Source organism: Neovison vison, chromosome 2 (genome assembly GCF_020171115.1).
Source record: "Neovison vison isolate M4711 chromosome 2, ASM_NN_V1, whole genome shotgun sequence".
NCBI classification, from domain to species: Eukaryota; Metazoa; Chordata; class Mammalia; order Carnivora; family Mustelidae; genus Neogale; species Neogale vison.
Window position 1 is genome coordinate 151,538,742 of NC_058092.1, and position 19,635 is coordinate 151,558,376.

Below are 19,635 nucleotides of genomic sequence, written 5' to 3' on the forward strand. Positions count from 1 at the left end.
CGCTGGGTGTGGAGCCCGACATTGGGCTCAATCCCACAACCTGAGATCCTGACCTGAGCCAAAACCAAGAGTTGGGTGTTCAACCAACTCAACCACCCAGGCACCCGGGGAATGTCGCTTATTTCACTGATGTCTTCCTAGTACTTGGAACCTAACTTGGCACAGAGTAAGACACTCAACAACTCTTGAGGGAATGACTCATACTAAATGTAGTGAGGAAAATTAGCATTCAGATAGTCACGAGTCATTTATTTGCCATCATAGCATTACTGCTTTAAATTTAGTAAGCTTGGTGATTTGTTCTATAAAAATGATGGGATACTTATATAAAAATAGATACTAGCCAAAAACTTCTTAGGGCAGAGTAATTTTGTGAATCTAGTAAGAATATTTAAGATGGCTTTTAAAAAACTAATTTGTTAAATATCTGCAATGATTTAGTCAACAAACTTACTCATTTCTGTTTATACTTTTATTCTAAATGCTAGTTGTTTACAAATGGGTATTCTGCCTTAATTGGCCATTAGTAAACGAAAATGTTTGCATTTCTGTGGCTGTGGCTTACTTTCAAATCTTGCATTTCACCGAAGGAGCCAGATTCCACATACACTTCCGGGACATTATTTAATGAAAAGCCTTTGTAATAAAATTAATAAATTGTCAATTTCACAAGTAACTATTGAGTATCTTCTGCATGCACGTAGTTTACTGCATGTGGTAGAATGCAAAGATAGTTGCCATAGAGTCCCAGTCTTTATGGGAGATTGAAGTTTAATAAAAGGAAATAGATGTAACAGTGTAATAAAATGTTATCTGTGCTATCCTATAGATAAATAGAAAACAGCCTGGAGTGTTTGGGAAACTCCAAACAGTTCCATGTACTGGAACCTTAGGTTGGGGAGGGGAGTTCAGAGGAGGGTGTGGATGAGTGAGATGAAGCGCTCGGGAAGGAAAGTGGGGCGGAGAGACAGGGATTATGAGGTAGAGAGGGAGGCCATCCAGCGCAGGGGCAGGCTGTGGCCAGGCCCTGCAGAACAGCTGTGGGGACAGAGGCATGGATTGCTGAGACCTGGCTAGGTGGCTGAGGGGCTGAACTGAAGTGTGACCTTAGAAGAAAATGAGGTAAATAAACAGCAAGAGGGAGAGGAGAAAAAGGAGTGGAGGATGATTGCTAGCTTTCTAACATGGAGAATAATCAATCAAGGCAAAAACACTAGATGAAAAGAGCAGGTTTCATGGGAGAGAAGTTCTGTGGTGGGTATGTTGAGTCTGGTACCTGAAGGCAGTAGAGTGCTGGTGAAAGTTTACCAGCTGGCTCTCGGAAGCATAATTATGTGTACGTGTGCGTATGTATGTGTTCTAAGTTTTGCTGATATAAATGATGTATGGTGAGTAACTGACAGATAATAGCAGACGCGCTACTCTTTATTATAAATTCCATGTAGTGAGCTGATTCCCATGAATGCTCCCATTGTTCTAGACCTTTGTATCTAACCAATTACATGTCGCACCTGACAGGAGTGCAGTTTGGACATAAATATTTTCTTTAAGATAGAGTAAAACTGAAGTGACTACCGAGATATATGTCAGAACTTTACTCTCATCAGTAAAATCAGTGACGACTTTGTTGAATCAAAACTTGTAATAAGTTTTGAATAGTGGAAGGATGGTTTCTCAGTTTTTTGTGCTATTCACAATGGGGTGGCTATAGACACATCACTTTTTTCTTTTTATTTTTAATTCAGGTATTATTCATATAGTGTTACATTAGTTTCAGGTGTACAATATAGTAATTCAACAATTCTGTACATTACACAGTGTTTATCAAGATAAATAGACTGTTAATCTACTTCACCTGTTTCTCCCATCCCCTCCACCCACCTCCCGTCTAGCCACCACCAGTTTGTTCTCTGTACTCAAGAGCCTGTGTTTTGGGGGACACTTGCATGGCTCAGTCAGTTAAGCGTCTACCTTCAGCTCAGGTCATGATCCCAGGCTCTGAAATCGAGTCCTGCATCAGGCTTCCTGCTCAGCGGGGAGCCTGGTTCTCCCTCTGCCTACTGTTCTCCCTACTTGTGCCTGCACCCACTCTCTCTTTCACGGTCTGACAAATAAATAAAATCTTTTAAAAATAAAATAAAATTAATTATGAAGAGACTGTTTTTTCGTTTATCTCTTTTTTTTGTTCATTTCTTAAATTTCACATATAAGTGAAATCATGTGGTATTTGTCTTTCTCCGAGTTATTTAACTTAGCACAATACTCTATCTAGATCTGTGTTGCTGCAAATGCCAAGAGTTCATTTTTTATGACTGAGTAATATTCCATTGTATATGTATATACCACATCTTTATTCATTCATCCGTCAAAGAACGATTGGGTTGCTTCCATATCTTGGCTACTATAAATAATGTTGCAATAAATACAGGTGCATATATCTTTTCGAATTAGTGTTTTCATTTTCTTTGGGTAAATACCCAATACTGAATTACTAGATCATATGGTAATTCTGTTTTTTTATTTTAAAGATTTTATTTATTTATTTGACAGGCAGAGATCACAAGTAGGCAGAGAGGCAGGCAGAGAAAGAGTAGGAAGCAGACTCCCCACCGAGCAGAGAGCCCAGTGCAGGGCTCGATCCCAGGACCCTGGGATCATGACCTGAGCCAAAGGCAGAGGCTTTAACCCCACTGAGCCACCCAGGTGCCCTGATTTTAATTTTTTGAGGGCCCTCCATACTGTTTTCCACAGTGGCTACAGCAGTTTGCTCTCCCACCAGCAGTGCACAAGGGTTCCCTTTTCTCCACATCCTTACCAATGCTTGTTTTTTGTTGTCTTTTTGGTATTAGCCATTCTAACACCTGTGAGGTGGTATCTCATTGTGGTTTTGACTTGCATTTCCGTGAGGATGAATCATGTTGAACATGGTTTCATCTGTCTGTTGGTCACCTGTATGTCTTCTTTAGAAAACTGTCTATTCATGTCTTCTGCCCATTTTTTAATTGGGTTGTTCGGTTTTTTGATGTTAAGTTGTATAAGTTCTTTATGCATTTTGGATATTATCTCCTTATCAGATTTGTCATTTACAAGTATCTTCTCCCATTCCATAGGTTGCTTCTTAGTTTTATTGTTTCCTTCACTGTGCAGAGGCTTTTATTTTGATGTAGTCCCAGTAGTTTAATTTTGCTTTTGTTTCTCTTGCCTGGGGAAACATAGCTAGAAAAATGTTTCTACAGCTGTCATCAGAGAAATTGCTGCCTATGTTCTCTTCTAGGAGTTTTATGGATTTAGGTCTCACAGGTCTTTAATCCATTTTGAGTTTATTTTTGTTTGTGGTGTAGGGAGTGGTCTCATTTCGTTCTTTTGCAGGTAGCTGTCCAGTTTTCCCAAACCCTTTGTTGAAGAGACTATCTTTTTCCCTTTGGATATCCTTGCCTCCATTGTCATTGATAATTATCATTAATTAATTGCCTCCATTGTCATTGATTAATTATGGGTTTATCTCTGTACTGTCTATTCTGTTCCACTGATATATGAAGACATGTATTACTTTTTTAAGTTTAATCTTCGTTAATTTTTCCTCCAACGATTTACTTTTTTTCCTCCATCCCTTAAAGTCAATGAAACCCTTATTTGTAGTGTTCGCTAGTTTCCGTGGTATAAATATTCCCACCATGACCCACTTCAAGCAACTAACACAACATCTCTGAACACAGACTGGGGAAAGATATGTAGTAACAAACCATTTTATTTCTACTGCCCAGATATAATAGGTAAATATAACCTCAAGAACATAGGTAGTAGTGAAATAATTAAGAAATGATTAATTTGAGTATTTTCTTTGTTTAGAGCAGTGTGTTTCATTGTAAGTTTATATAATTTAATAAAGTCTGTTCTTAATAACTAGCCCACAGAATTCCTGAAGATTTAGCAGGTGGCTCTCATAAGCCAGTAGGAGCAGGTTCCAGCACACCACTGTCATCTGTGGGCCATCTGGGAAAAAATGTTCAATGGATACATATGGATCTTTTAGGAAATGGGTCCAAACTAGAGATGCTAATTTGGGAATCTTTCCCAAGCTACTTGAGGTCTTGAGAATAAATATTGTCCAGGGAGAGCAGGCAGAAAGAGTGAGAAGAGACCCAGAGCCAAAGCCCTGCTTTAATATCTACCATAATGGGCAGACTTGGCGAAGAAGAGCCAGTGCAAGTGACTGAGCCAGCCACATAGTTGAGGGGAAAGAGCCTTGTAAGGAAGCTCTTGAAGCATTCTTGAAATACATACTGAAGCGCTGAAAAGTTGTCTGGATTTAGCAGCAAATCAGTGGTTACATTGGTGGTAAACAGCTCCGTATAAGTGGTGGGTATTGAAGCTAAAATTTCTGTTTTATAAAGTGAGTGGGAGATGAAAAACTAGAGCCTACAATTTTAGTTCATTCCTTCGTGGGACTTCACTAAAAAAGGTGGAGACAAGGAAGGGGTGGTTGGTAAATAGAAATGAGTATCAAGACTTCATCGTATTTGTAACATGTAGGGAAGGAGCCACAGGTTACAGGCTCCTACACCTACAAGGTGTAGGAGAGGAGAAGACCTCTTCTTGAATAGGAAGACTAATCTGGTCTGGAGCAATAGAGGAAATAGGAATAGGAATAGGAAATAGGAATACAATAGAGGAAAGTAAATAAAGAAGATTGCAGATACAGATATGTTTTTAGGTCGGACTGTGAGAAATTGACTTTACTGTGGTTTGTTTTTAATTGGTATGAGCATTTGCTGGTAGCCCAGCCAAACATATTCATACACGCTTTGACATAGTACTACAGTAGAGGGCTTACCCACATGTCACGTGGTGGTTGGCAACTTTCATTTTGCTTGTTCCTGTTTTGCTAGACTGGAAAAATAAAGTTAGAATAAATATTTGGGTCTTAAAGTAAAAGCTTTGAAATGGGCATGAGGAAACGGGCATGCGCAGAGTGCCGACAGTATCTGATGGTAATGCCAATACACCTTTCAGTGTGCTTGTGAAGTTTATCATAGGAGCTCATGGCTGTGATGTGCCCGTGGAAGACAGGGAAGATCCTTATTCCTGCAGACTGCTCAACATCACGAATCCGGGTGAGTCATCTTTTTCCACAGCTCTGTGCCTCCGTGTACAAGTTTGATGTTGAGGAAAAGTTGCTAAGCTGGCTAGTCTGGTGGTCTGCTTTTAGCAGACTAAGATAGAGCTTTCATCAAAATGTACATTTCATCCTTTTTGACAGATTGAGTGATCGCTCTAGCTCTCTGTGAAGAGTCTTTTTAAATGTAGTTAATTTCAGGATCCAGGAGAGTTTGTTTCTCAGTATGATTCACATGCATCTGGAGATTTCCTTGTGCATAGACAATCCTAGAAAACTTGAGTTTTGAACTTTGAGACACCTGCTGATTTTACCATCTTGTCAATTTATAGTAACCTTGATACAAATATTATGAGTCAACTTTCCCTTAGGATTATTGCCTATAACCTCCTACAAAAGAAACAAATAGTAAAAATTTTAAATGAGTAATATTTTGTATTCCTTACAGATAAATATTTGTGGGAGTTGATGATGAAGAAAGATGGTCCTAATCAGGTTCCTCTATTTCCAGGGAACCAGTTTTAGGATGTTGCTAACTGTGTAAGCAGATGTCTTTCTTTACCAGCATTTCCTGTTATGTTCAGCTATGGTTCTAAGGAAAAGTAAACTTTTCACAGTCTTAAGTGTGCCAATTATGACCCCTGGAATTTTAAGATTTGTCAGGTCTTATGTACACCTTACTCTTACAGGCAATGACAGTGTTGTCGTTGAAAGCCTGGGCTTTCAAGTCAGGTTCGAGGGATTTACGTCTAGGCTCTACCTTTTTGAGCTGTGTAACCTTTGGTCAGTTATTTACCCCATTTGTGCCTCAGTTTCACCATCTATAAATTGGGGATAAAAGTATTTACCTCATAGGCATTGACAGGATGAAATAAGTTGATACTTAAAAAAACTTAGACTCATTCCTGGGACATGGTACTTAATGTTATTTTATAAGAACCTGCCTTTTATACATCGCTTCTCGGCCTTTTGGCTAAGATCAAGTGAAGAACCTGCCTTTTATAAAGTTAAGTTTCAGTCAGCTTTTTAAATAAATTATCTGTATTGTATAAAGCTGAGGTTTCTTACTTATGCTCTTTTAGTTAACATTGTAAGGAAAATGTCATGTGTAATTGTCTTTCTGTGAGGCAGTCCCTTAGCTTGTGCTGGAGTCCCAAAAGGACCATGAACCTAATAAAATGTTGCAATCCTGATGATGTAAGAATAGCCTAGAAGAAATTACATTTGAAATCCAAAACCAAATCAAATTTTTAAAAACCTCACCTTGAATTAACCAGACTTTTATTATGTTAAGTGTTATTATCCATTAATAGTAAAGGAATGAAGCTATTAATTAATAGAAAATTTTCATAAGTGCAATACCTAGATTTAAAAAATTTTAATAGGTGTGACTAAATTTTTTTAAAGATTTATTTATTTATTTATTTTTAATTAAATTTATTTATTTTCAGCATAACAGTATTCATTATTTTTTCACCACACCCAGTGCTCCATGCAATCTGTGCTGTCTATAATACCCACCACCTGGTACCCCGACCTCCCACCATCCCCCCGCCACTTCAAACCCCTCAGATTGTTTTTCAGAGTCCATAGACGCTCATGATTCACCTCCCCTTCCCATTTCCCCCAACTTCCTTCTCCTCTCTAACTCCCCATGTCCTCCATGCTATTTGTTATGCTCCACAAATAAGTGAAACCATATGATAATTGACTCTCTCTGCTTGACTTCTTTCACTCAGCATAATCTCTTCCAGTCCCATCCATGTTGCTACAAAAGTTGGGTATTCATCCTTTCTGATGGAGGCATAATACTCCATAGTGTATATGGACCACATTTTCCTTATCCATTCGTCTGTTGAAGGGCATCTTGGTTCTTTCCATAGTTTGGTGACCGTGGCCATTGCTGTTATAAACATTGGGGTACAGGTGGCCCTTCTTTTCACAACATCTTTATCTTTGGGGTAAATACCCAGGAGTGCAATTGCAAGGTCATAGGGAAGTTCTATTTTTAATTTCTTGAGGAATCTCCACACCGTTCTCCAAAGAGGCTGCACCAACTTGCATTCCAGGTGTGACTAAATTTATATTGAACCTTATTTTATCTTTTTGATGACTCAAATGTCATTTTCATTTTATTTTCAAGGTCATCATGAGTATTAATTAATCATGATGCTCCTCTGAATATCTAGAAGTTTTGATTAATAACATTACTAAAGCAGCAGGACTTCCTGTGTCTAGGTAGCTTGAAGTTCAAGGTATATTTGTTTTTAATAGATATGTAGTTAGGTTATAGCATGCTTAACCTATATGCATATACTTTGAATCTTTTATATTTACTGAGTGTATTAAAAAGAAAACATTTTGCTGTCATCCAGTTTCTTTGGAGTCTAGACACTGTGGCCAGTGCTTGGCCAATCCATGACAAAATGTGTAACCACCTTCTTTCCCCTTCTGCTTATGTATGTAAGTGGGTGGGGGGTCATCAATTCCATTAGTCACATTTTATTGAGCATTACTAAGTGTAAAATAACATCCTAGGAATTCAAAGGTAGGGATCCAGATGATCTGCTGGGTGTGGGAAGAACACTGAATTTCTGTTTATCTGAAAAGGAGACAATGTTTTCTTTATAAAGACTGAATATATTGGTAACAATATATGTGTCTATTTTATAAATAGGTATATGAGTGTGTGTACAAATGTGTTTAACTGATGTGGTTGTGTGAGCAGGCAAATTGGAAAACCACAGCTCTGAAAGATACAAAGAACTTTGATAAAATCTTTTAGAAGAGGTTTCTATATTACTTTACAAACTAGCACTGATATTCTCCGCCATGTGAACTACTTCGTGTAATCGGTCCTGATTCATTTACAGTAATTGAAAACATTATTTGCAAAGGACTGTTTTTGGCTTCAATTTAGGAAGCTGTGGGGAGTGGAAAGAGTACTGAGTTTGAAATTCATAAACCTGGGGTTGATTCCTGCCTCTGCCACTTTCCGTGACCTCAGGCAAGTTACTTAACATCTCGAGGCCTCAGTATCATTACCCGTGAGGTCAGATAATGCCACGACCACTCAGTGTAGTTGTGAAGTTGTGAATGTGATGGGTCATGGCACACAGTATGTGGTCAGAAATGCTACTCTGATGTGCTTCTCTTTTATCAGTATTATATAGTATTTATCGGTATTATGTAGAAATTTTCAGTGTTATTGGAAGTGATTTCAAGGACTTTTGTCCTGTGACATCACAAGTATTTTAAATTGCCCAACAAGAAGAAGGGTTTTTGGAATTTGCAGAGCAAAACTTTTCTCGTTATTTTTGACTGCATTAGGTACTGTTTTAATATCCCTATTTATCAAAACTTTCCTAATAGATTATTCCTCTGTGTCATTTAGACATACATATGCACACATGTACATACAAAAATTTATTAAAGTAGTTTTGATAATTAAATATTTTACCTAGATGTAGCTAAAAATTTCATTCTTAAATTTCAAAATTAACTTATTTTTTTCCTAGAAGCAGCCATATTTCTGAAGAATTTCCTTAATTACTGCCATTTGTGAAAGAATTGTAAGATTTTATTTGTTTGGTTATGTAAAACTCTTTCTTATGATTTCCTTAGTTTTGAACCAGGAAATTGAGGCTTTCAGTCTTTCTGAAGACACTTCATCAGGAATTTCTGAGGACCGAGTTGTCAGCGTGAGCTTCCGAGTTCTCTACCCCATTGTTATTACCAGTCTTGGGGTGTTTTATGATGCCAGTGATGTGGGTTTCCAGAGGAACATCACGGTCAAGCTTTATCAGGCAGAACAAGAGGTAATGCTTTGTTTTGTACAAGGTTTTCCCCATTTTCCTTTTTAAAAAACACCAGCTTTTTCCTCATGGCATATAGTAGACTGGAAGACTATATAATTACATCTGGTTGGAAGATTTCCACTTTTCTTCCCTTACTGATTGGATACATTGTAGCATAATAAAGTAATATGCTGGTTAGGGCACAGAATACCAATGAAAAATAATGTATTATATCTAGAAAAGAAGAGGTTGCGGCAGATTAGAAATTTCGAACCTAAAATCCCCTAAAGCCTAAGGAATAACAAAAGTTGATAATGAATGCGGAAACTGGGTCTCTGAGGTATAAGCAAGTATTAGTGTCTCTTCGTTCCAACCCTGAAAGTCTGTCTCTATGATACAAGGCTAACAGCTACTTCAAATGTCTTTTGTAATAAAGATGTTGAGGGACTCAAAGTTTAAAACAACTGGGGTTACTCTCTTCCTGGTATGTAGGGTAATCTGATTTATTCATGGAGTACATCTGAAGGAGTATATTAGGAAGGAATCCATTTGTAGAAATCTTGGAGGAATTATACAGTGAATGCCCATGTAGCCACCTAATTTCTACAGTAGTTAATATTTTGCTGTATTTCGGGGCACCTGGGTGACTCAGTTAAGCGTCTGCCTTCAACCCAGGTCATGATCCTGGAGTCCCAGGATCCAGCTCCACCTCGGGGTCCCTACTCAGCTGGGAGTCTGCCTTTCTCTCTGCCCCTCACCCTCTTCATGCTCTCCCTTTCTCTTTCAAATAAATAAAATCTTAAAAAGAAAAAAAAAGTTTGCTATATTTGCTTTATCATATATAAAGTTGTTCAATGATCTATCTTCTTATTTTTCCTGACTGTATTTCAGAGTCAGTTTCAGGCATCTGGACACTTTGTCCCTAAATACTTCCACATGCATATCATTAACTAGACTTTTTTTTTTTCCCCATTAACTGGGCTTTAATATTTGTGGTTTTTGAAATTTTATGCACAGTGAAATGTACATTTGGTCAGTTATTTTTTTTTTAAGTTTTTATTTATTTAAGTAATCTCTACACCCACTGTGGGGCTTGAATTCATGGTCCTGAGATCAAGAGTCACATGTTTTTCTGACTGAGCCAGCCAGCACCCCCTTGGTTAATTTAAACTGCATAAAGCTGTGTAACCCAAACTCCTATCACCCTGTCCCACTTTTGAGAGGTGGCCACTCTTCCCTTTTTTTTTTTTTTTTTTTTTTGCTCTGTTATCATAAACTGGTTTTGCTTGTTTGTGATATTTCATATGTAAATAGAATCATAAAGTACTCCCCTCTCTAAGGCGTCGTTCACTCAACATGTTTTTGTAACTCATCTATGTTCTTGTATGTATTCATGATTTTTCCCTTTTCTTTCTTTTTTTTTTTTTAAAGTAAGCTTTTTACCAAATGTGGGGCTTGAACTCACAACCCTGAGATCAAGAGGACATACTCTACCCACTGTGCCAGCCAGGTGCCCTATCCCTTTTCCTCTTTTTAATTGCTAAGCTGTATTCCAGCAACATGTTTATCCATTCTCCAGTTGCTGGGCATATAGAATGTTTCCAGGTTCTTCTCCTTTATTCTGTTAGTGGGATGAATTAACATCTGTTGATTCCGAAATGTTAAATCAACCTCCTCTTCCTCTTGGTCATGATGTATTATTCTTTTTTTTTTTTTTAAGATTTTAATTTATTTATTTGCCAGGGAGAGAGCACAAGCAGCAGGAGCCCCAGGTGGAAGGAGAGAGAGAAGCAGGCTCCTCCCTGAGCAAGGAGCCTGATGTGGGACTCAATCCGAGTACCTCAGGATCATGATCTGAGCTGAAGGCAGATGCTTAATGGACTGAGAGACCCAAGCACCCCTCTTTTTTATAGATATAGATATAGATATATAGATATAGATATAGATAGATAAAAAGAAAGAAAGAAAGAAATTGTGTTTCCTGAGGACAGCATGTAGTTGGGTCTTCCTTTTGATCTAGTCTGAGAATCTTTTCTACCTTTTAAATGGAGTGTTTATCCATTTACATTTAATGCAGTTATTGAAGTGTTTTTGATTTTGCTTTTTATTCTACGATTTTCTGTTTCTGGTCCTCTTTCCTGCCTTTTTTTTTTTTTTAAAGATTTTATTTATTTATTTGACAGAGAGAAATCACAAGTAGACGGAGAGGCAGGCAGAGAGAGAGAGAGGGAAGCAGGCTCCCTGCTGAGCAGAGAGCCCGATGCGGGACTCGATCCCAGGACCCTGAGATCATGACCTGAGCCGAAGGCAGCGGCTTAACCCACTGAGCCACCCAGGTGCCCTCTTTCCTGCCTTCTTTGGGTTTGAGTATTTTTTAGAATTCCATTTCAGTTTCTCTGTTGTCCTATCAGCTACAGCTCTTTGCACTCCTCTTTTTTATGTGTAGTTGACAGAAAGATTGCAGTGTACATCCTATATTGTCATTTTTCTTAAAATTAATGTACCCTTTCATGTAAAATATAAGACGAGTATAGTGTTATAACTTGTGCTTTAAAGAACTAAACATGTATTAAAGTAATCTAGAGGATCATCTTTTATATTTGCCCACACATTTACATTTCTAGTGCCCCTCATCCCTTCCTGAATATTCAGGTTTTCTGAATGTGCAAGTTTATTGTAATGAATTTGATTCGTTTTCCTTTTTCTGAAAATGTTTTTATTTTGTCTTTATTCTGTCTCCCTCCCTCCCCTCCCCCTGTTTTCTTCTGGAGTATTTTCTGGATATAGAAAGTCTGGGTTGACTTCTTCTCTTTTTAGTATTTTAAAGATGCCGTTTTAATATTTTCTGACCTTCATTGTTTCTGGTGAGAAGCCAACTATCCTTCATATTGTTGTTCCTATGTATGGTATATGTAAGTGGTGTTTTCGTCTGTTTGTCCTGGCTGCCTTTAAGATTTTCTTTTTATATTTGTTTGTTTGTTCTAAAGATTTTATTTATTCACTTGACAGAGAAAGACACAGGGAGAGAGGGAACACGAGCAGGGGGAGTGGGAGAGGGAGCAGGCTTCCCGTTGAGCAGAGAGCCCGATGTGGGGCTCGATCCCAGGACCCTGAGATCATGACCTGAGCCAAAGTCAGAGGATTAACCCACTGAGCCACCCAGGTGCCCCTTTGTATTTGGTTTTAAGCAGTTTGGTTGTGTTGTACCTTGGGTGTGGTTTATTCTTTCTGGCTGTGCTGCTCAAGGTTTGGCAACTTTCTTCTATCTGTAAATCTGTTTTTTACCAAATTTGAGAAACTTTCAGTTATTATTTCTTCAAAAAATTTTCCTCAGGCCCATTTTCTCCACTCTTTCTGGGATTCCAATTACCTGCATGTTAGACCTTTTGCCATTGTTCCACAGATCATGAAGTGGTGTCCATTTTTAAAAATTCTTTCTGTTTTTCAGATTTGATAATTCCTTCCGTCTGTGTTCATATTGACAGACTCTTCTGCATCTCAGATCTGCTGTTGAACCTCACTGATGAATGTATTTTAGATATTGTACTTCACAGTTCTTGCATGTCCCTTTAATTCTCTTTCGTAGTTTTATTTCTCTAAAATTTCCTGAGCTCATTCATTTTGAACATATTTTCTTTACAGGTTTGACCTTAGATATAATAATGACTTTAAAATCCTGTCTGTTTAGTTTAATATTTGAATCATGTTGAGTTCTGTCTTTATTGATTATTGTCTTTTTTCTTGGGTATTGATTGGTTTGTCTTATATCAAGTACTTTGGATTGTATCCTAGATATTGTGAATAATTCATCACAGGATCTCTGGGTCTATTATATTCCTTGAAGAGTATTGATTTTTGTTTTGTTTTGTTTTAGCAGGCAGTTAAATTGGCTAGCAGAGACTCTTTTTGAGAGGGAGAGAGAGCACACAAGCGGAGAACAGCAGGCAGAGGGAGAGTCTGAAGAAGCAGGCTCCCCGCTGAGCAAGGAGCCCTATGTGGGGCTCCATCTCAGGACCCTGGGATCATGACCTGAGCCAAAGGCGGATGCTTAACCTACTGAACCAACCAGGCATCCCTCCTTTTGATCCATTTAATTGTCTTAGTATATGTTGCCTTTTTTTTTTTAATCATTCCTAATGTTTGAATTATCAGTGAAGAGGCTTGGCCCAGACAGTATTTTGATAATGTTGATTTATCTTTTAGTCGCCATATTGTTAGCCAAGAAGTTAATCTTTGTGCTCAAGGAGGGCCTATTCTAAGGTGGATGCTAATAGGTTGGCAGGTACTCAAAATACAAAAGGTATTACCACTATATGGCCAAGAACTGGTGTTAATGAAAGAAATACGCATAATCCGCTAAAACCCCACAATCCTAAAATTCTGTGTGGTCTTCATAGCTTTAACAGAAGTTTCTCCTGTAGTAAGGTGGCCTATAAAAATATGCATGAGAGAAGTAGGAAATGTTCTTGCCTGAAACAAACTGGGAAGGACTCAAAGAAAACAGTACAGGCATACCTCCGAGATACTGTGGGTTCGCTTCCAGACCACCACTGGAAAACAAATGTCACAGGAAAGCAAGTCAAATGAACTTTTTGCTTGGTGCACCTGTAAGTTGTGTTTACACTTTACTATCGTCTATTACACGTGCCATAGTATTAATATTAATGCAAATGTCAAAAAAACAAGGCACATACCTTAATTTAAAAATACTTTATTGGGGGGCCCTGGGTGGTTCAGTTGGTTAAGCGACTGCCTTCGGCTCAGGTCATGATCCTAAAGTCCCAGGATCTAATCCCACAGTGGGCTCCCTGCTCAGCAGGGAGTCTCCTTTTCCCCCTGACCCTCCCCCCCTTGTCTCTCTTTCTCTCTCATTCTCACTCTTTCAAATAAATAAATAGTAAAATCTGAAAATAATACTTTATTGGGGCACTGGGTGGCTCAGTCGTTAAGCATCTGCCTTCAGCTCAGGTCACGATCCCAGGGTCCTGAGATCAAGCCCGCATCTGAGCAGGGAGCCTGCTTCTTCCCTCTCCTTCCTTCTTGTGCTCGCTCTTGCTATCTCTGTGTGTCTCTCTCTCAAGTAAATAAATAAAATCTTTTTAAAAAATAAAAATACTTTATTCCTAAAAAATGCTCACCATCATCTGACCTTTAGCATGTCGTGATTTTTTTGCTGGTGGAGGGTCTTACTTCGATGTCAGTGGGTGCCGACTGACCATGGTAGCAGCTGCTGAAGGCTGGGGTGGCCAGGTCCATTTCTTAAAATAAGACAGCAGTGAAGGTTGCCTCACTGGCTGACTCTTCCTTTCACAAATGATTTCTCTGTAGCACATGGTGCTGCTCAATAGCGTTCTCTCCGAAGTAGAACTTCCTTCAGAATTGGGGTCCACTTCGCAAACCCTGCAGTTGCTCTATCAGCTATGTTCATGCCACATCCTGAATCCTTTGTCATTCCAGCGGTTTCACGGCGTCTTCACCCAGAGTCACTTCCATCACAGGAAACCACTTTGGTTGCTCACCCATAAGAAGCCAGTTCTTTTCCTTGAAAGTTTCATCATGAGATCACGGCCATTCGGCCACATCCTCGGACTTCACTTCTAATTCTAGTTTTCTTGCTATTTCCACCACATCTGCAGTGACTTGAGCCTTTCAGAGTTCTCCGTGAGGTCTGGAATAGGCTCCTTCCAGGTTCTGTTCATGTTGGTATTGGGCCTCTTCCTGGGACTCATGAATGTTGTCAATGGCACCTACAATGGTGAATCCTTTCAGGACACTTTCGGTTCACTTTGCCCAGATCCATCCGAGGAGTCTGTGGCAGTTTTACAAAAGGTATTCCTTAAATAAAAAGACTTGAAGGTCGAAATGACTCCTTGATCCATGGGCTGCGGAACGAATGTGGTGTTAGCAGGCGTGGAAGCAACACTCATCTCATATGTCTCTGTCAGGGCTCCTGGGTGACCAGGTACATTGTCACTGAGCAGTCATGTTTTGAAAGGAATATTTTCTTTCTGACAGTGGTCTCAGCAGTGGGTTTAAAATATCCAGAAACCACGCATAAACAGATGCACTATCACCAAGTGTTTGTAGTTGCATTCATAGGGCACAGGCAGAGTGGATTTAGCATAATTCTTAGGGGCCCTGGGATTTGCAGAACGGCAGATGAGCGCACACCCTTAAGTCACCAGCTGCATGAGCCCCAGCAAGAGAGTCGGCCTGTCCTTTGAGGCTTCGAAGCCAGGCGTTGACTTCTCTCTAGCTAGGAAAGTCGCAAGTCGTGTCTCCTTCTGGCAGAAGGCTGCTTTGTCTACACTGATAATCTGTCGGTCAGTATAGCCACCTTCCTGAATGATCTTCGCTCCATCCCCTAGAGAACTTGCTGCGGCTTCTCCATCAGCACATTCGGCCTCACCTGGCACTTTGAGGTTATGGAGACATTTTCCATCCTTACGCCTCTGCACCCACCTCTGCCAGCTTCCGGCTCTTTTCCCGCAGCTTCCTCACCTCTCAGCCTTCATGGAATTGAAGTCAGAGCCTTCCTCTGGATTGGGCTTTGACTTAAGGCGACGGTGTGGCTGGTTTTGCCCTCTGTCCAGATGATGACTCTGTATCGGCAAGAAGGCTGTTCCACTTCACATGTTTCCTGGAGAGGCCCTTAAAGTTTCCCTCAGGAACTTTTCCTTTGTGTTCACAAAGAGGAACGAGAGGCCCAGCTTTCAGCCTATCTCTGCTTTCAATTCGACTTCCTCATTAAGCTTTATCACACTAGCTGTGTGTGTGTGTGTGTGTGTGTGTGTGTTAACTTGGCTTATATTATAATTTATTTAACTCTTAGGTTTACATCCTTTAAGTTTTTTTGAAATTTAAATTCAATTAATTAGGATATAATGTATTTTTTGTTTCAGGGATACAGGCCTGTGACTCATCAATCTTATATATACCCAGTGCTCATTACAATATATACCCTCCCCAATGTCCATCACCCTGTTACCCCAACCTCCCACCGCCTCCCCTCCAGCAGTCCTCAGTTTGTTTCCTAAGATTAAGAGTCTCTTACGGTTTGTCTCCCTCTCTGGTTTCATGTTGTTTTATTTTTTTCCTGTTTTCCCCTATGAGCCTCTGCCATGTTTCTCAAATTCCTCATGTCAGTGAGATTATATGATAATTGTCTTTCTCTGATTAACTTATTTTGCTTGGTATACTACTGTCTCATTCCATCCATGTCATTGCAAATGGCAAGATTTCATTTTTTTTTTTAAAGAGAACTGGTTTTTTTTGTGTGTTTTTTTTTTAAAGATTTTATTTATTTATTTGACAGACAGAGACCATAAGTAGGCCGAGAGGCAGGCAGAGAGGAGGAAGCAGGCTCCCCGCAGAGCAGAGAGCCCGATGTGGGGCTTGATCCCAGGACCCTGAGATCATGACCCGAGCCAAAGGCAGCGGCTTAACCCACTGAGCCACCCAGGTGCCCCGCAAGATTTCATTTTTGATGGCTGCATAATATTCCATTGTATATATCCCCCACATCTTCTTTCTCCATTCATGTCAGTGGATATCTGGGCTCTTCCCATCGTTTGACTATTGTGGACCCCACTAGCTTCTGATTTAGAGAGAGACAGGCACCTCTTCCTTTCACTTGAACACTTATTGTAGAGGTATTAAGTGGCTGAATTTCAATATTGTTGTGTCTCAGGGAATAGGGGAGGCCCGAGGAGAGGGAGTGGGGTGAGGAAGTGCTGGTCAGTGGGTCTATCAGGTAAGTTTGCCATCTTATTTGGGAGCAGTTCGTGGCTCCCCCACAATTACAGCAGTATCACAGATCACCAAATCGCAAACACAGTAATAACGGAAAAATGTGAAATACAGGGCGCCTGGGTGGCTCAGTGGGTTAAGCCGCTGCCTTCGGCTCAGGTCATGATCTCAGGGTCCTGGGATCGAGTCCCGCATCGGGCTCTCTGCTCAGCAGGGAGCCTGCTTCCCTCTCTCTCTCTCTCTGCCTGCCTCTCCGACTACTTGTGATTTCTCTCTGTCAAATAAATAAGTAAAATTAAAAAAAAAAAATGTGAAATACACAAGAATGACCAAAATGTGACACAGACACAAAGTGAGCAAATGCTGTCAGAAGAATGGCGTCTCTGGACTCGTTCACTGCGGGGTTGCCACAGATTGTAAAAAACACTGTGCGAAGCGCCTTAGAGCCAAGTGCCGTTAACGAAGAGTACCTAGAGACACAGCGGGAATCAGCCTTCTCTTATGTTCCTTTTTTGTGTCTGTGCCGTTTTTTTCTTGTAAAGGTTCTTTCTGAATGGGGGCAGGGGGGCTCCTGCAGTACCTTTGTTCTGTGTAGAAAGATGTGATCTTTCAGTTTCTTCTTAACCCTTGGGATTAAGCCTACTAATTCGGCTTAACACCTCATGCTTCCCCTAATGCTCCTCATTTCAAGGTGGGCTTTTTTTTTTAAGATTATGTGGATTTTATTTCATGTTTTAGAACTTTAGGACAGCTTTTGTTACCTTAAATATCTACATAATAACTGTGACCGTGCTGGAAAACACGGTGGTGTCTCAGCATCAGGAGATGCATAATAACCCTGGTTGGGGCCATCGAGGATTAAGCTGCCCAAGACAGAAGATGCTGGAAAACTTGCCGCATACACAGTGTCTAATGCAAAATCTTACTTTTTGTCCTCCCACCCCCGTTTGCAGGAGGCTCTCTTCGTGGCCCGTTTCAGCCCCCCGAGCTGCGGCGTGCAGGTGAACAGGTTGTGGTACAAGCCCGTGGAGCAGTTCATCCTACCCGAGGTACGGGGTGGAGGGGCAGGGCCGCGGGGCCGCACGGCCACCACAGGCCTGGCGCTGTGCTCTCAAGGCCGCCGGTTGACACTTCGTTGTGCCGGCGCAGCCCTTCAGGGCGCTGGGTGAGGCCACCGGCTCTGTGCCCAGGCAACAAAGCGTAGCGCCTGGCACCGTCCCTTCCCTCGGCTCTGGGACACCTCAGCTGTCCCCACAGCGCCCCTTTGGACAGGCACTGCCCTGCTCACTCAGTGGACTGAGAACCACGTGACGGTTCTAGTGACGAAGGATGGTTATAAGTACGGACTGATGGAAGTCGAGTAACTCGAGTTACTGGAGTTCGAGTAACTCGGGCTATTTACTTATCTAGAGGGCCCGGGTGGTCGGTGCAGGTGGGATAATTGCAGAGACCGGCCACATTTCCAAGACGAATAAAACTTCTCGAGGTTGTGGAACATGTCAGGAAACACAGTTGTCCTGTTCTAGGTCCTTCTAGGTCCAGTCTTGGGTAAATGGGTCCTAGAGATCCCCTCCCCTACCTGCCAGGTGCCCACGTCAGCCTGCAGTTAAGCCGTAGGGTGGTTTCTGAGCATTGAGTGGTGGGCGAGAAAGGATTACTCAGCCATGCGGCTCGGCCTCTCCAGGCCGGTCTAGTCTAGTCCGAGTACATTCCTCAGGCTTTGGAACCACATAGGGGTCAGTTTCCCAAGCATCTCTGGGAGCCACCGTAGATCAGCTGTGGAGTTTGTCCTACAACGTCAAAGCTGAGCTAAAACGTGGAAGCCAGACCTGAGACCAGCTCTACTGACAAACTGAGAAACATTTTCCTGCCACGGGTGTCATGGGTTCTGTTTGCCTTACACAACGCATCTCATCATGTGCGGCGGGTCTTTGGCGTTCAGTACAAGTAGTTGAAACTATGTATGTCAGCTCTGTAGATGTGAACGGGATCTCCTTCATTTCACCTGTACATGGACTTCTGCTCAAAAACATTTTTTTAAAGATCTTATTTATTTATTTATTTCAGAGAGAGAGAGAGAACACAGGCAAACACATGAGTGGGGGAGGGGGCAGAGTATGTCCCAGCAAAAGTATTTTTACTTTTAATCAAGAGCAGTGGTTTAACTAAGTCGTGTTTGCTCAGTGTTGGATCTCAGGTTTTGAAGAAAGCCATTCTTCACTTTGTTTATTCATTTACTCAGAAAATGTTTGAGAAATTAGTGTATGCCAAGCACTGGGGCTCTGTGAGGACACAGTGAGAGATCCCTGCCCTGAGAACAGCTGCCGTCCTGGAGGGACGAGAGGAGCTGGCCCCGAGCCGGTACCTAGCTGACCTCATGCCAGGCACGGTGGGAGCTGTTGTCCCGGATTAACTAGTACGAAAGCCCCCTGAGGTTGTCCCGGATTAACTAGTACACAAGCCCCCTGAGGTTGTCCCAGACTAACTAGTACACAAGCTCCCCGAGGGGGGAAGGAAGTCCTCAGTGAGCTTTCTGCTCAGAATGAGCGTGGGCAGTGCCCCAAGTTTTCTGTGGTTGCTAGAACCCTTCCCAGAGAGACAGTCCTGCTGCTCCGAGGAGCCCGGGATGCTGGTGTTGTGTCAGGTGGTCTTGGAGCGGTCTGAAGGCTGGTGTAGAGTGTATTTGCCCAAAAAAGGCTTTGGGTTGGCATGAGTAGGAAAGAGAAAAATGACGTTCTAAGGAGTAAGTACGTGAGGGCATGTTTGGGAGCAGGTGGCCGAGCAGGTGGCCGTGGGTGCAGTACCAGCAAGTCCAGGCAGCCCCGCGCTGCTGCTCGGGGTCGGTGTGGCCTGTGCAGGCCATTCAGTCTCACCGCATCCATCCCTCATCCATAAGATGGGGCTACGCCAGCCAGTTGAGAGGCTCATTCCAGGAACTAAATGATCTTCAGACCTGCAGAATGCCAGAACATG

The 19,635-nt window shown here is 41.3% G+C and overlaps 1 protein-coding gene and 1 pseudogene across 1 annotated transcript in view; both read left to right on the top strand.

Moving 5' to 3' along the window:
* The window catches only part of B3GALNT2 (beta-1,3-N-acetylgalactosaminyltransferase 2), a 58,207-nt gene that overhangs the window by 15,195 nt on the left and 23,377 nt on the right, over window positions 1-19,635 (top strand). The window contains exons 3-5 of the mRNA XM_044239325.1: window positions 5,014-5,114; window positions 8,741-8,934; window positions 17,616-17,711. Coding sequence (XP_044095260.1) covers window positions 5,014-5,114; window positions 8,741-8,934; window positions 17,616-17,711 — 391 coding nt within the window. The remainder of the gene's footprint in view (window positions 1-5,013; window positions 5,115-8,740; window positions 8,935-17,615; window positions 17,712-19,635) is intronic.
* Window positions 6,070-6,221, top strand: LOC122901386 (annotated as a pseudogene).